This window comes from Sarcophilus harrisii, chromosome 5 (genome assembly GCF_902635505.1).
Source record: "Sarcophilus harrisii chromosome 5, mSarHar1.11, whole genome shotgun sequence".
Classification (NCBI taxonomy): Eukaryota; Metazoa; Chordata; class Mammalia; order Dasyuromorphia; family Dasyuridae; genus Sarcophilus; species Sarcophilus harrisii.
The window spans coordinates 276237786-276254111 of NC_045430.1; the positions used below are offsets into that span (position 1 = coordinate 276237786).

General features: G+C 44.5%; 1 protein-coding gene across 1 annotated transcript in view; it reads right to left on the reverse strand.

Annotated features, from left to right (window-relative positions):
• Positions 1–16326, reverse strand: part of DNAH11 (dynein axonemal heavy chain 11) — a 257321-nt gene that overhangs the window by 116519 nt on the left and 124476 nt on the right. The window contains exons 40-44 of the mRNA XM_031940270.1: positions 15723–15855; positions 14554–14681; positions 13472–13620; positions 8274–8424; positions 1686–1817 (exon numbers count right to left, since the gene is read on the reverse strand). Coding sequence (XP_031796130.1) covers positions 1686–1817; positions 8274–8424; positions 13472–13620; positions 14554–14681; positions 15723–15855 — 693 coding nt within the window. The remainder of the gene's footprint in view (positions 1–1685; positions 1818–8273; positions 8425–13471; positions 13621–14553; positions 14682–15722; positions 15856–16326) is intronic.

Consider the following 16326-nt stretch of genomic DNA (forward strand, 5'->3'; position numbering starts at 1 on the left):
CCCGCTGGGGCCCCAGTGACCTCATCGGGCTATTTCAGGCTCCTGCCTCATCCCAGCCAGCCGGGACACAGGAGGGAGCCTTCCAGGACAGCTCCTCTCCCTGCATCCACTGCTGGGCTCTGAGCAAGGAGGCAGGACCTAAGGCAGCCATTCGTTAGGTGGGGAGGAGGGGGGAAGCAGCAAAGACATCCGGGCATTCTGGGAAGGTCTCCTAGCTGCCCATGGAGGACCTGCCGCCTCCCCCCATAGAACAGAAGCTCCTTGAGGGCCGGGACTTGGCCTGGGAAGAAAGCACTTAAGGAAAGCTCCAGGACAGCCAGCTGGGGAGCAAGGTGGACAGACTGCTGGGCCGGGCATCCTAGAGCCCCCAGTTCCAATTCTCCCTCCTGCTTCCTAGGGTCTGATCTTGGGCCAGTCCCTTCACTTCTCCCAGACTCAGTTTCCCCATGTGTAGACTATGCAGGGCACCAGCCCACGGGTCTTTGTGAAGATCAAATCCTTGCTTTGCGATCCTTAAGGCACTACATGAGCACTGACCAGGATGTTCAGGAGGTGCCCACGGGATGCAGCAAAGACCTAGCAGAGGACACTGATTGGGGAGTTGGGGACAGACTCTAGGCTCAAGGCCCAGCCCCTCGGGCACCACCTAGGAGGGATCTTGCTTCTGACACTTAGAAGCCGGATTGCCCTGCAAGTCCTTAATCCTTCAGGGCCTGAACAATGTGGAAGGGAAGCCCTGTAGAACCTGCGCCTTACGGGTTGTGAGGATCAAGCAAGATTGCCCGTCTCACAAACCTTCAAGGCCTGCCTGAATTTCAGCAGCAGCAGCTCCTCTCCTCCTCCTCCCTCTTTCCCCTCCTTCCTCTTCCCTCCTCTTCCTCCTCCCTCCTTCCCCTCCTCTCTCCTCCCCCTCGTCCCCCTTCTTTCTTCTCTTCCTCCTCCCCCGCTTTTCTCTTCCTCCTTCCTCCCTCTCTTCCTCCTCCCTCCTTCTCCTCCTCTCTCCTCCCCCTTGTCCCCCTTCTTTCTTCTCCTCCTCCTCCCCCTCTTTTCTCTTCCTTTCTCCCTCCTCCCCCTCTTCCTCCTCCCTCCTCCCTCCTCCTCCTCCTCATTTTGAAATTGGATCTCCCTGTTTTCCCCAGGCTGAATGCCAAATGAAATGAGAAGAACCAGGAAGACACTGCATATGATGACTGCAGTGATGTGGAAAACCTCCACCCAATGCAACTGAAGGCCAAGTCGGTAGAGTGACATGGCCCCAAGAAGAGACACCTGCCCCCATTGCTTGGCTGGAGAGTGGGAAGGGGTCCATGGGTGCAACAGTCAATCCAATAGTGGACTTTTCCCCAACATGTTAAATAATTCTCTTGAATTTTTTTCTCTTCCTCTTAGAAAAAACAATTCTTGTAACAAGGGATGCCGCCTCTGTGGAAGCAGCAGAAGGGAGGGATCCAGGGGGAAATATAGAGGGTTTAAAAAGAAAAAACCAAATTTGTGGAATTTTGAATGATCATTTTAGTAGTTGTATTACTACAATGGATCCATCCAATCCAGTGCATGGGTTAAAGATGGCGCACGGGGGGCAAGGAGCCCAAGTAGGAGGCCATCGTCACAACCACGGTGGGAGGAGAAAACCTACTGCACACCACCCCTTAATGCACCCCATGGTCCATTTCTCCTGCTTGTACCTGATCTTGGAGCAGGGCTCCCCCGAAGGCCCAGATACAGGCAAAGACAAAGTAGATCTCATAGACTTCTCGCGGGCTTTCTGAAGGAACATTTTCAGGGGTCAGCAAACAATCCAAAAGAGAGCAAAGAGTCTGGAAGAAATAATTTAAAAAAAAAAGGTGTCAAGGAGATGGGGCTTTAGGCTTGGAATCATAGAAGAATTTTTAGAAAAAAATATAGACGATGTTTTGCATGTCTGAGAAACATCACAATGAAATGTCACGTTGGAGACCTTTGGAGAAGGAAAATCACGGCCAAGCCCAGGGACCACAGACAGGGGCCTATGGAGTGGGAGCTGGAGGGGCCGAGGGCCGAGATCTGGAGCTGCTTTACGGCTCACAACCACTTTTTGTGCATTATCACACTAGGCCTTACAACAATCCTGTGAGGTAAGTCCTATTATCATACCCATTTTACAAACGGTAATGAGGTGGCCCAGTGGGTCACTGATGTCAGGAAGCCCCGAGTCAAATTCAATCTTAGATACTCACTAACTGTATGATTCTGAGCAAGTCACTTAACCTATTTGCCTCAGTTTCCTCATCTATAAAATGAATTAGTAATAGCACCTTTATGCCAAGGGGGATAAAATATGATATTTGTATAGTACTTTACAAACTTTAAAGTGTCATACAGAGGCTAGATATTGTGTTAACCACGGTAAAACAGCAATGGATTGAAGTCAGCATGATATTCATCAGCTGTGAGAACATGTGCAAGGCACTTTTTGGGATTCTATTTGATCATAGGCTCATCTTTAAAAAAATCCAAAACTAAATCTATGATTTCATTGGTATAAGACTCTCCCGGTAAGGACTTCTTCCACTCCCGCCTTTCACCAACACAGGCTGGTTGCTGTCCAGTCACTCCATCATGTCCAACTCACTGGGATCCCATTTGGAGATTCCCTGGCAAAGACACTGGAATGATTTGCCATTTCTTTCTCCAGCTCATTTTACAGATAAGGAAACTGAGGCAAAAAAAATCAGGATTAACTGATTTCCTCAGGGTCACACAGCTAGGAAATGTCCGAGGCTGGATTTGAACTCGGGAAGCTGAATCTTCCAGCCTCTAGGTCCCAATGCCCCGAGCACTATTGTGTCCTCTAATATATCAATGTGGACTGGTACATACACTTACTCAGGACACCAAGACAGTAAATTCCTCACCCAGGTTCTCTAAGATCAGGCCAAAAATAGGGTTTTAGGGCTGGATGGAGCTCACATTTTATGTAATTTAAGAAAAGCGAAGTGATTTTTCTGAGGAAAAATGGATAAGTCCCTTGGTAAGATCCCATCCAATTCTCAAGCCTGGGATCCTCCAGTACATCCCAGATTTTCTCAACATGGACCCATGAGGTCCATTAGACAACTTCATTTACTCCTTTGAATTACGGAATATTCTGAGTAGAGTTTTATGGAATGGTCAGAGGAACACTTGTCTCTAGTTATAAAGAACCTTAAGTGACATCTAGATGGCCCAGTGGATAAGAGCACCAGCCCTGAAGGCAGGTGAATCTGAGTTCAAATTCGACCCCAGACACTTACCATTTACTAAATGTGTGACCCTGAGCAAGTCACTTCACCCCAACTACCTCACAAAAAAGAACCTTAAACATCCTTCAGTCCAAATCCCTTATTTTACAGGTGAGAAAGTAGCCCAGAGATAGGCATCCCTAAGGTGACACTCGTAGTATATATTGGAGTCGCCAATGGAACCGCTCACTTGATTCCAATTCCAACACTATTTAAACTATTTGCTCTTTGAGTTTAAGTGCTTCCAAAACAAAATCTGGAATGAACTTTAGCCTAGAGGTGTCACACACAGAACCTACCTCTATAATACTTCCATGGCCTGAACCAAATTAAAATGTAATTGGGACAGTTAATAAAAGAAATAAAAATACGATCATGCTAGCATGTGGTTTTTAATATATTTTGTTTTGTTAAATATTTCCCCATTATGTGTAAAATTTTCATAATAATTTCTTTAGAATTTTGAGTTCCAAATTCCCTCTCTCTCTGGCTCCCTTCTTGAGGAGACAGCAATTTGCTATCAATTATATAAATATTTTCATATTAATTAAGCTACAAGGGGAAGTACAGACAATAAATAAAAGAAAATTAAAGTTTGCATTCAGATTTTCTCAGTTCGTTTTTTGGATATGGATAACATTTTTCAACACAGATTCCTTGGAATTTTCTTGGTCCACTGTCTTGATTACAATAGTTCTGTCTTTCAAAATTGATCATCCTTTAAAATGTTACTTTCAAATGAATAAATTAAAGCTATCTATAATCATATGAAAAATGCTCTTAACGACTGATTAAAAGACATGCAAATTAAAATAACTCTGAGGCACCAGCTCACACGTAACAGATTGGCTAATTTCCTGATTTCTTTTTAATTTTGGCTGCATTTATTTTGTTTGTGCAAAGGATTTTCAATTTCATGTAATCAAAATTATCTATTTTATTTCCTGTGATCCTCTCTCATTTGCTTAAAAACTCCTCCCTTATTCAGAATTTATCAATAGTCCTTATTAATAATTTACTTAAAATATCCTTTATATCTAAAACATTTATTTATTTTGATCTCATCTTGGTATAGAGTAAGAGATATTGGTCTATGTCTAGTTTTTATCATCCTGCTTTCCACTTTCCCATCAATTTTTGTCAAATGATGAGTAGTTCTAATCCCAAAAGTTTATATCTTTGGGTTGATCAACAATTAAATTATTATCATCATTTACTAAAATATATTGATGGTGTACTTATTCCATTGAATCATGACTCTGTTTCTTAGCAGATAACAGATGATTTTGATGATTACTATTTTATAATATAGTTTGAAATATGCAACTATTAGATTTCCTTCATATTTTTTCATCAATTCTCTTGATATTCTTGACCTTTTGTTCTTCCAGATGACTTCTTATTTTTTCCTACTCTACAAAGATATTTTTTGGCAGTTTGATTGAGATGACACTGTAGATTAATTTAGGCTCAATTGACATTTTTATTATTTTGGTTCACCTTGTCCATGAGCAATTAATAGTCTTCCAATTGTTTAGATCTGTCTTTATCCTCTCTTCCTACTCTTTCCTCCCTCTTTATCTGATTCCTGTTAATCTAACCACTTTTCTAGACCCCACACCTTATCCTATTCTCACCCCCTTATTTCTTTATAAATTCTTTATAAATTTAGAAGACTTTTATTCCCTTTTATATATGCTTTTCTCACTTTAACCCAGATTTGACGTGAATAGGGTTTCCTCTAGAAATTCTTCCCTTATCTTTTTGTCCTTTCCTATGCCTTTGCCCTTATTTCTTTCTGAATTTAGTTTTTATAACTTCTAGATTTATATGTACTGTTCCCTCCATAACTTATTCCTGATGAGGAATAAGGCCCCACAAAGGGCCTCTGATCTCTTGGGATTGCAATCAATATGGCTCCTCAGGGTCCCTCATCACTTGTGACCAAAAGTGATACTTCCTCTCAGGGCTTCCACTTCCCCTTGACTGGAAGTGTTCTTTTTTGTTCTTGGGCTTGTGACCCAGAAAGAATAGACAGTAGATGGGCCAAACAGAATCTGGTCCTTTGTACAGCACTAGCACAGGACATAGTCCTACATGTAGTATCCTATAATCTTTCGGGCCCATGGCCATGTCCCCTCATTGTCTCTGGCTTGAGAGCTCCCAAAGCTGATGCTATTTCTATCACCGCCACCTAGGCCTACCACTTGTTCCAGCCTTCACCCCCATGTCACAGATCTCTCTTCTTGAACCCCTAAGTTGTCTTGGGCTTGACCTTTTGTTGGTTCTGCTAGTTGAGAATTCCATTTGAGGCATTCAAGTTATTTGGAGAGAAATACTGGGAGAGGGACGAGCGTTCTACTCCACCATCTTGGCTCTCCCCCCAGAAGTGTAGCATGTGCTTTTCTAAGTCAGTTCTAAGCCCACAGGGATCATTAAGTACAGCCCTATTTGAGTCTAATACCACTGATCTAGCCCAATCTCCTCATTGTGGAAAAGGGACACCACAGACTGGGAAGAGTATGAGACTTGCAGTCAACAAAGCCTTGGGTTCAAATCCCAACTTATCACTTATATACCCTTGAACAAGCCACTGCACTCCGAGCTTCTATTAAATTCCCCTTCTCTTAAATGTTATGGATAATACCTGTAATACCTCCCTCATGGAGCTTAATCTTTGCTTACACATAATGTTAAATATGGTTATTAGCATTATTATAATAAATGATATGCTCTGAAAACAAGATTGGGAGGGGAAAAATAAATTATAATTTTATAGCGATTTAAAGTTTACAAAGCTCTTTACATTTGTTAATTTATTTGATTTCTTTACAACTGCCCTCAGGGAGAGCTCTAGGCTCAGAAGTGGAGGTATGGTGGAAATTCAATGAAACTTCCAGGAGTTCAGAAGCTTGCTTCTAAATTCAGAGGAACTGTAAAGCCAGAATCAGCTTCCTTCCCACTGACCTATTTTCACACTATTCTTGAATGAAAAAGTTAACACCAGAAAGAATCATACAAGATACCAGAGACAGAATGTCAACCTGAGACAGAATGTCATCCTGCTTTTAACAAGTATGAAACCAGAGGAAGACTAATTAGATCAGTCCCATAATTAATGCATTATGAATAAATTCAAACCTGCATTCAACACTAAATTATATCTTGAATAATAACTGCTCCAGGCTACTGTTGATTTAATTGGTGTGTGAAATAACCCAAACCTCTGAGTTGGGGTTAGGTTTCAGTTTTTTATTTTTTTGCTTATATGAAATAATTTTCAATTTAACTTCATTGTAATTCAGTCAATTTCACTTATTGAACAGTAAAAATGGATTCATGTCATATTTCTTTTTTGGTGAGGCAACTGGGGTTAGGACGGCTTAATAACTTAGTTATTAAGTGTCAAATAAATATCCAAGGATTTGAACTCAGGTTTTTCCCAATTCCAGGGCCAGTGCTCTACCCACTGTGCCACCTTGCTGCTCAGCACAGTGTTTGGCACATAGAAAATGTTAAATGAATTCTTGTTAACTTACAGATTTATCCTTACTGCAATGCAAATAGTCCTGGATTACATACATACTACCAGCTCAATGTGACTTGTCTTTTACTGACTTAGAACTGGAAATGACCTTCAATGTCATCTGGTCTCTTTTTACCAAGTAGCTGAAGCTCCCAGGCAGGAGAGAATCTTATTTAGAGTCACTCGAGTAATAAGTACTGGAGAGGATTTCTACCCAGATGCTTAACCTCTGTGTCCCCTTCCCAAGGCCACATTGCTTGCAGGTTACAGGGAGCCAGAGGATCCTTTGGTCGTGTCATGCCAATAACAAGCTGTCTAGGAAAAGATTTGGCCATTCCTTGACACAATAGCTGCGATTTTGGGGAAGCTCCCTCCTTTCCCTGAGCTTCACTTCTCTAAGCTATAAATAGAGGGCATTGGCCAAGATCACTTTTAAGATTTCCTTTAACGCTAAGATTCTGATTCTAATGTGAAGGACTAATAGCCCTGCCTGGGGCCAAAGTGAAGACCATAATTGGGGAGGCCGATAACATCTTGGAAACAGCAGACTGGAAGAGAGAGAATGATGGACTTGGAGTGTTCGAATCTCGCCCAGGAACACTTAACCAGTTTTTTTTTTTTCTTTTGCTCTAATTTCTTTATTTCTTTTTTGTTTTTTAAATTTTTATTAAGCCTCTTGTTCCAATTTTTCCCCTCCTTCCCCCCATCCCCTCCCCCAGATGGCAGGATGACCAGTAGATGATTTAACCAGTTTTGTGAGTGACTCTGGGCAAGTTATCAGAGAGCTCTCTGCCTCACTTTTTTCCCATGAGTAAAATGAAAATAATAATAATATCTAACAACAAATTTATAAACAAACTCTCTGGACTTTGCCACCTTGGCCCCCACAGGCTTCTTTCCCTGTGGTTGCCTCCTACCCTAGGCATCCTCCTCTGAGCCACAAACCTTCCACCTACTCTGCTCATGATCTTCTAGACCTTTACCCTGTGCTCCCGGACAATCCCCCACCTTCGGCTTTTACAAAAGCCAGCTCCTAGGTGTTGCCTTAGAATGGAACATTTTTGAGGTTGAGGATTGTCTCTCTTATGCTTGTATTTGTAATCCCAGTCCTTAATACACCAAGTTTCTGAACACAGTGAATGCTCAACAACAAACGCTCTACCTTTCTGTCTGTAGCTTCCACTATATATTACTAAATGATGTAATATACATTAAGCTAAATATAAAAGCCAATGATTATTAGTCATCCTTTACTTAGAAAAGCAATTTTGACATGTTTTCTACAAACCTTCTTCAGCTAAATTGTAAAGAAAGTAATTCAGAAAGGAGGGAGGCATTCTCTGTCCGAGTAAAAGAGGCTGAGAGTGATCCAGGGGAAGGCTGGGAAAACTAAGAATGCTCCTTGGAGAAAGAGAGAAGGAGGGAGGGAGGCAGCCTGCACTGGGAAAAAAAATTCTTTTTCCCCATTACCAGGGTAAGACACAAACCTGAACCAGACTGATCTCTGGAATCGAAGTGATGGTTTTGAAACTCGTCCTCAGTTTGTCCAAGCACGGGGGAACATATTTATCAAAAAGGATCGTCAGATTGGCCTTTTCGGACTGATGGCTTCTCCTGTCGATCCAGCTAGCCACATACCTGGAAGAGAGAAGAGCAAGAAGATTGGACTGATCCTGGATCTGGGAAGCCGGGTCTTATAAAGGACGTATCTGATACAAACATGTCAGGGACCTGCTGGCCAGCGTGTCTGCCCCCTTTTCCATTTACAAGTTGGAGTGTTCACATTTGCATTCTTCATGACCCCTCCTCTCACATCTCTGTCGGTCTCTATTTTTGTCTCTGTATTTTTATCTCTATCTCTGTCTCTGTCTCTCCCCTTTTGTTCCCTGCTCCATCCCCATATGAAATCCCTTCAGAGAGTTATCATGGCCCTCCCACACCCCACCTTAAGTCTGCTCTTCTTTCACCTAAACAATCCTGGTTCATTGACCCTCTCCTTCTATGGCAGGAACTCAAGGCCCTTCAGTAGGCTGGCTGTCACCCTCTGGACAGTCTCCAGTTTATCAGCATCCTTCCTCAAGGGCAGGCTCCAGAACAGAGATGCACATGGGGTCAGCAGAGTACCAAGGGATGCTATTCCCCCCTTATTTCTGGAAGTCAAGTTTCTCTTAAACACCCAAAGCTGCCATCAGCTTTCTCAGTCACGATGGACGCTGCTGATTTGGAGAGCTGGCAGGTCGCTAAAATCCTCAGCTTTTTTTCTTTTAAGAATAATTTCACTCCAATCACACTTCTCTCATTGTCTCTCGCAATCCTTGGGAAGTTTTTTTTTTTTTTTTTTTTTTTTTTTTTTGGTAGAGGATTTTGGATGAGCCCTGAGGGAAACCAGGGGTGGGGGGTGTAGGGGGACATCCCTTTCTTTCCCAAAATGTTTAAGCCCTTTTTGCAAAATGTTCCAATATGGAAATCATTCAGGATCGCTGTGGGGGAGTTTTGACCCCAATTATTTTGAGATCTGAAGAGAGGTTCATTAACAAGTATACTGAAATAACTCCCTGTAGTGACCTTTCAGGGTATACCACCGGGAGTATGCTCAAAGGGCACAGAGACAAGGTTGTCTATTCATTGCTCTCCATTTCCTGCCTGCAAGTCTTTGTCTTCCAGTGTAATGGGCTGAGGCTTGAGTTGATGCACTGAGGTCCCAAGCACGTGAGGCTAAATAGTAATTGGATTATACTCTATTACTATACATGCTTGGATAAAGAATGGCCCCCACTCACTCTCTGTGCAAGTCCTGATGTATAGGAAATGACGATTTTGGTGGGTAGAGGCAGAGAGAGACAGGAAGAGAGGCGGGCAGAGATTGGCCTGGGTTCCATGCTTGTAGCTGCTGGTCGTGTGACTGCTGGTCTAGCTAGCTTCTTGACTTAGCTGCACACATTGCTATCGCCGATTCCCTTCCACCTCTGATCTTTCTTCACTGAGAATAAAGATTGACGATTTTCCCCTAATCTGAATTCCTGACTCCGGCTGATTTTAAAATACCCAGTCTTCACATTCCAGGATCCCTCATTATCTTTAAGATACAGTTAAAATGCCAACCTACATAAAGCCTTCCTCAATTTCTCCAGCTGTGCGGTTCCCTTCACATATATTTTGTAGACACTTCAATCCATTATTTAGCAGGCATTTATTAAGCACCTACTATGGCTCAGGGACTGGGGATATGAAAAGTAAAACAATCCTACTAACAAGGAGCTTATATTCTACCAGGGAAGTGTACTTATGTGTGTGCGCAAAGTCTTAAATGTCAGCTTGAGAGTGGGATCTGTTTTATTTCTCTCTTTATATCCCTTGGATCTCCCATGGAACTGACGCATAGTAGGCATTTAGTAAATGTTTGCTGAATTTTGCTTTGCTTTAGAATGATAGTTGGGATGGATTGAATTAAAAGGAAAAAACCAAATTTAATCAAGAAAATTAAGTCCTCCAGGGAAGAGCGTCTGAAGAGTGGGGACAAGACTTACAGGGGCAGAAAGAAGGGGCACTTTCTAGCTTTGGCAGCAGAAACGCATTGAGGGTTCATAGGACACACTTTGGGAGGAATCAGCCTCCCATTTAGCGACTCTCGGCCCATTAGGATTGGTCTCTGTTCCAGCATTGTGAAGCACCATCACACTGGTGCTGATCGAGGGGGCCAGGCCTTCCAGCTGCAGGGAGGGCCACCAGGCTGTCATCCAGCCCCTCACCCTTGCCCTGACAAGGCAGTGGGCATTCCTCCAGCTCTGGTCAAGACGTTCACAGAAAGGCCCCATTTAAATCCTTGGGCTGCTCCTCCCTCAGACAAAAGGACCCCAGATGTTCCCTCTGGGAATCATGGGCTACATCATCCTTATCCCCAAAGCAGCCAACGGGGCTTGGCCTCTAACCCCAGGCTGCCAGGGGACCTTTGCATCTCAAACTTCCCCCTCACTGCGGGTGGCAAATTCTTTGTCAGTCACGGTGATCCACCTCCAGAGAAGGAAATCAGGAGGAGAATTGTGGCCCAAAGAGCAGGGGGGCTCCTGCCAATCTGTGCTTCTGAGGGAGAAGATGGAGAATCCCGGCGTCCAGCGGGGAGAGACAGAAGGGGAGGGCGCTGGGCCCAGTGGGAGGCGGCGGTGATGGACGCCTTGGCAGGGACAAGAGGAAGTTCGAGAGTTTTCCAAAAGAAAAGTCAAAAGCAGACAGACAGCAGGGAGTGATCCAGCAGGAGGCTCCGAGGGCACCTCAGTCTCTGCCCTCAGATATCAGGTCAGCCCCGTTTGAAGCTCATGGACATCCCCGGTGTCTTGCGCTACATGGCCACCATTTTCCTTTTGCACATTTTCTCTACCAACTAAGCTTCCCTCATTGCTCCCAGCTCCTTTCTCCAGCGCTTACAGGGTCACAGATTGAGAGCTGGCAGGGGCCCAAGCACAACCGCCTCGTGTTACAGACTGGCAAACCAAGACCTCAGGGTCAAACCGCTGGCCCTGCGCCCCACGGCTAGGGCTGCTCAGAGGCGTCGGGTCACTTGGGCACTCTTGGTTCGGAGGGCGGCTGTCTACTTCTCCCTACACACACACACACACACACACACACACACACACACACACACACACCATTCACCCAGATAGTGACATTTGCCTTCACCCTTTCCCTTCCTCCTCTTGCCCAGATTCTCCTGGGCATCATCTTCCTGCTCCTGTCAGTTCTGAAGCAAGTCTCAAAGGACATCTCATTATCCCCTGCCATCAAAGCAGCACCTAGAGCCCTCCATGACATGGTCCCCTCCTACCTCGATGGGCTTCTCACATCTTACCCCCCTTTTTCTTTTGGTGGAGTTTTCTTGGCAAAAGTATTAGAGCAGCTTGCCATTTTCTATTCTAGCTCATTTTACAAGTGAAGAAATTGAGACCCACGGGGTTAAATGACTTGCCCAAGATCACACAGGTAGTAAGTGTTTGAGACTGCATTGGAACCCAGGCCCTCCTGCCTCCAGATCCCCAGCTGCCTGAAATCTGGCGACAGTGGCCAGACCCCGACTCTCCCACGTGGGATGCTCCCCTTCCTCCTCCTCGCCTCCTGGCTTGCCTGCCTTGCTTCAAGTTCTATCTTGTACAAGAGTCTTTCCCAAACCCTTTTCCCTCTGTGATTGTCTCTATTTTGTGCTACACTGAGCTTGGTCTGTGTGACAGAACACAAGGGGAAAGTAGAAATAGGAAAACCCACCAATCATCACCTTAAAGAAATCTTCACGAGGAAAACACACCATTATTGCTAAATTGGGAGACCCTCAGATCAAAGAGAAAAATTTACAAGAAGCAAAAAAAAAGTTCAAATATGCCAGTGTTACAGTAGAATTGTGCAGAATGTGTCAGTGGCTACAATAAAAGACTGCAGGCTCTGGAATATTATATATCGACAATCAAAAGAACTAGGCTACAAACAAAACTTAAATTTGGCAGAATGGGGAAAATGAAGATTGACTGAATTTTCAGATCTTCCAGATTGCATCTCAAACAAATCGAAACTCGATAGAAAGTTGAACATTCAAGAGCCAACATCAAAGACTAATTTCAAAGACTCAATAAGGACAAACTGTTTATTTTATATGTGGAAATGGAACCACATGTTTGAGATTGGTATTAGCCATTGAGTAGTTTGAAAGAAAGATTGGGGCAGAGCAGGGTAGGATCTGACACTTAAAAAGCACAACTCTCTAGGAAAAGGTACAAAGAGTAATCACGCTGCGTGAATAAGGTACAGAGGAAGAACCAACACAGCTATTCAGTGAGGAGGAGGGGCGCTAGTTCTGCAATCCGCCTCACATCGGGAATGGGTTAAATGGGGAACAACACACAGATATAGTATATAAGTATATGTGTATATATGTATACACACACACACACACACACACACACACACACACACCCCATGAAGCTATACCACCCTCCAAAATCTATAAAAGAATAAAGGGGAAGGGAATAGGATAAGGTGGGACATAGAAGGGTATTTAAATTAGCTGGAGTGGGATAAGGTGTGTAAATTAATGAGAATGGAATAAAGAGGGAGGGCAAAGATGAAAAGAGAAAATAAGAGAGGGATTTATGGGTGGGAGGCAGTTGAAGTAATAGCAAGGCAAGTTAAGGAGTAAAATTAAAGTAGAAAAGTAAGCAGGGATAGGAATGCACAAACAATAACAAGGATCAGGAGTAGAATGTTAGGAAAAAAAGTAGGGCCAGTATCTCTTGGCGTCTCAAGTTTAGCACAGTACAAAGCACACAGTAAGTGCTTACTAAGTGTTTAGTGAGGAACCAATTGACTGATCACCTCCTTTTCTATCACTAGACTTGAGCTCAGGCCATGATGACTAGAGCCGTGATTTAGAGTTTCAGGACATTGATGCAACTTTTTCTTATGCCCTAGAGTTCCTAGTTAGCAAGATCACTAGACCAATGGGTCATTAAACATTAATTCAGCACCTACTGGATGCCACATTCTAACTGGGATAATGGAGGTAAAATCACTTGAGAGGCTTTAAAGGCGAGTGCCATGGAAGTTACGGTGGAAAGCCAGGACCCTTGGCCAAAACGCCATCTGTTGACACCCCGTGTTTACCCATGAAGACTTCCCCCATCACACCAGAAGAAGGAATACTCACGGATTCCAGCCCAGGTCTTGTGGGTTCACATACAAAATCCCAGCTCTGGACACAGTTGCAGGTGTTGCCGTCTGCAAATGGTCGATCTCAAACAGGAGCCTCATGTGAGGGCTGAGGGCCACCCGCTCATTACTGGCCAGTGTCAGGACCTGATGGGAGAAGACCACAGTCATTCCAGGGAGCGGGGAGCTTCCTACAAGATGCTGGAGTCAAAATGGGACAATGTCCATCCAGGGAAATCTGGGGCATAGCCTACAGCTAATGAGATTATGTTCATGAGACCCAAGAAGCTTTAGCTTTTGAAGTACAGGAATATAACCCAGTTAGGAGCAGCTGGATTCCCCCATTCCTTTAGGGAAAAGGTACTTCCTTCTTCCCATGAAAAAACAGCCACGTATTTTCCATGGGAGAATATTGCCCAGAGCTGGAGCTCAAGCAATGTTCACCTGTGGATGCTGACAGGGGAGGAGATCCTGGACGAAGGAGCTGCCCTCTGGGACACCTAGATGATGTTATTCCATAGCGGCTGCCAATGGAAAACGTGCTATGCTTTGGGGATGGGGATGAAACAAAGGGAGGAGTGAGCCAGGGCTGGGAGGGATGGGCAGTGGAGCAAGGATGCAGGTAGAGGAGGTCACCATCGGGCACTGGGAGGTGCCGTCAGCTCCCTTCATCCCACCATGGAGCAAAGACCAAAATGCCCTGCTTTAGTTCTGGCTCTGGAGGCCCATCCGATCCTTCTGGACCGTTCGGGACAAGGAAGAGGTATGTGTGTTGGGGCAAGAGAGAGAAGGGGCTATATTGGAGCATCACTATGTGAAACAGCAAAAAACATCCAGGCGCTTTTACAAGAGAGAGGCCGGCTCCTAACTTCCCTTCATGTTAACAGCAGCATCTGGGTGCCAAACGCTGCATAAACCAGGCACAAACATGGATTAAGGAGATGTGACCCCACAGTAACCCAACTCACAATGGTGCCCGGGGTCAAAGGCAATGAAGTAAAACTGAGCTTAGTGAAGGAAAAGATTCCTTGGGCACAGAGAAGACTTAAACAAAAGGGAAAACCAACAAGGGCAGCCCACCTTGTTATCATCCATCACCGTGTTGAGTGACTCGATCCACATTGGGTCAATGTCTCCGTCCAGAACTATCCATTTGGGCCCATCGTGCAGAAGGTTGGCTTGTTCTCTCAGAAGTGATGAAAAAAGCCCTACCAAAAAAGAAGGTTTAAAATTCCTGCAGATTTCTAAACTTGTCTGTGGCAGGGAAGTGATATAAAACGATGATGTCCAAGCTTGACCCCGAAGAACAGCTCACAAGAAGTTCCTCTCCCTGATTCTTTGCAGAGTGGAGGGCTAGGGCTGGGGAATCCTATTACTTAGTCGGGTCTAGACAAGTAGCCCATCGCTGCCTAGAAGTGATTGGCTGGGACATGGGAGAACAAGCTGTGCCTTAAAATCCTGTGTGACCCTGGGCAAGTTCCCAAATCCCAGGAGCCCATGACTTTGTGACATGGCCTTGCATTGGCTCTGTTTGTAACTCTTGGAGAAGAGCTTTGACCACAGCAATATTCCTGGAACAAGAGTTGTCCCAAAGGGACAAGTAGGAAGTGGAACAATCTTTTGGAGAGAAGAGTTTGGGTGTCTTGGGGGTTCTGCTAATCTGCCTTGTCATTCCGTGGTCAAGTAAAGTCTGAGATAAGACCAGGGGAGGGAGGGAGAGAAACCAGAACATCAAAGACAGAATTCCGGTGGGCTCCCTCTAGCCTCTTGGAGCTCATCCGGACCCACGGGTCTCTGGGGAGGTGGGTATGACTTCTGTTGGGTAAAACCCCATGGGTATCAATGACACGCCCTAAATTCATCTCATCCTCAGCTGAATTCAATCCATTGAGCCCTTATTAAGGGCCTACTATGTGTCAAGCATGGATATTCAAAGTCCAAAAGGAGAAATCTCCATCTTCAAGAAGGTTACATTGGACTAGTGGGTGCAATACACTGTGTGAATAAGCCAGCACATACGTGACAATTTGATGGAGGGTAGGAAGTGGAATCAAGGAAGGCTTTGTATGGGAGGTGGCTAAAGCTCTGCTAAACCCCAGAATAAGCTCGGATTCTCACTCATAGAGCTTAGTGGGGAGTACATTCCGGCAATGCTAAGTGTGTTCAAAGAAATGAAAGCAGGATGCTCCCAGCGCGGAGGATGATGAGAAAGGGGACAGACCGGGACTGAGGAAGGACACGCGACTCACCATCTTTCCATTCTCGAGTGGCATGATGGATAAAACCAAAGAGCTCGTCTGTGGTCACGGCTTTGGGGTTTAAGTCATTCCAAACGGGTTTCTGCTTCATGTTAACATAGGTTCGATGCAAAGTCCTCAAAATCTAGAACGAAAAGGGAAAGATTCAAGAAAATTTATTTTTACTTTTCATCTACACTCTTAAAAGGGCTTGCACTTTGATCAGTTTTCAAAATCTGAGTCTCACGAATGTAGGATCCCTGAGAAACGGACTCGGAGCAACCTTTGCATGAGCCCCATAAGAACACCAGTGTCCCATAGGTCTCCTTTCTCTTTGGAGCAGAGAAAGAGGCAGGAAATCTGGTGTCCACAAGGCAAGGAAGTGGAGCCGGATCAGACACTATGGTCAAAGCGACGAGATCTCTATTTGGAAGCCTTGGGTTCAAATCCAAGCTCTACTGCTAGGAGATCTCAAACAAGAAACTCTCCCATTCTTGGCTATAGATAAACAAGGCAGTTGATCTGCTTCACCCCATGAGCAAGTGGAGTCACTTCAGTTTTGATGGAATGGGGCCAAACGGCTCAAGTGCAGTAATGAGAGGAATCAATGATTCAA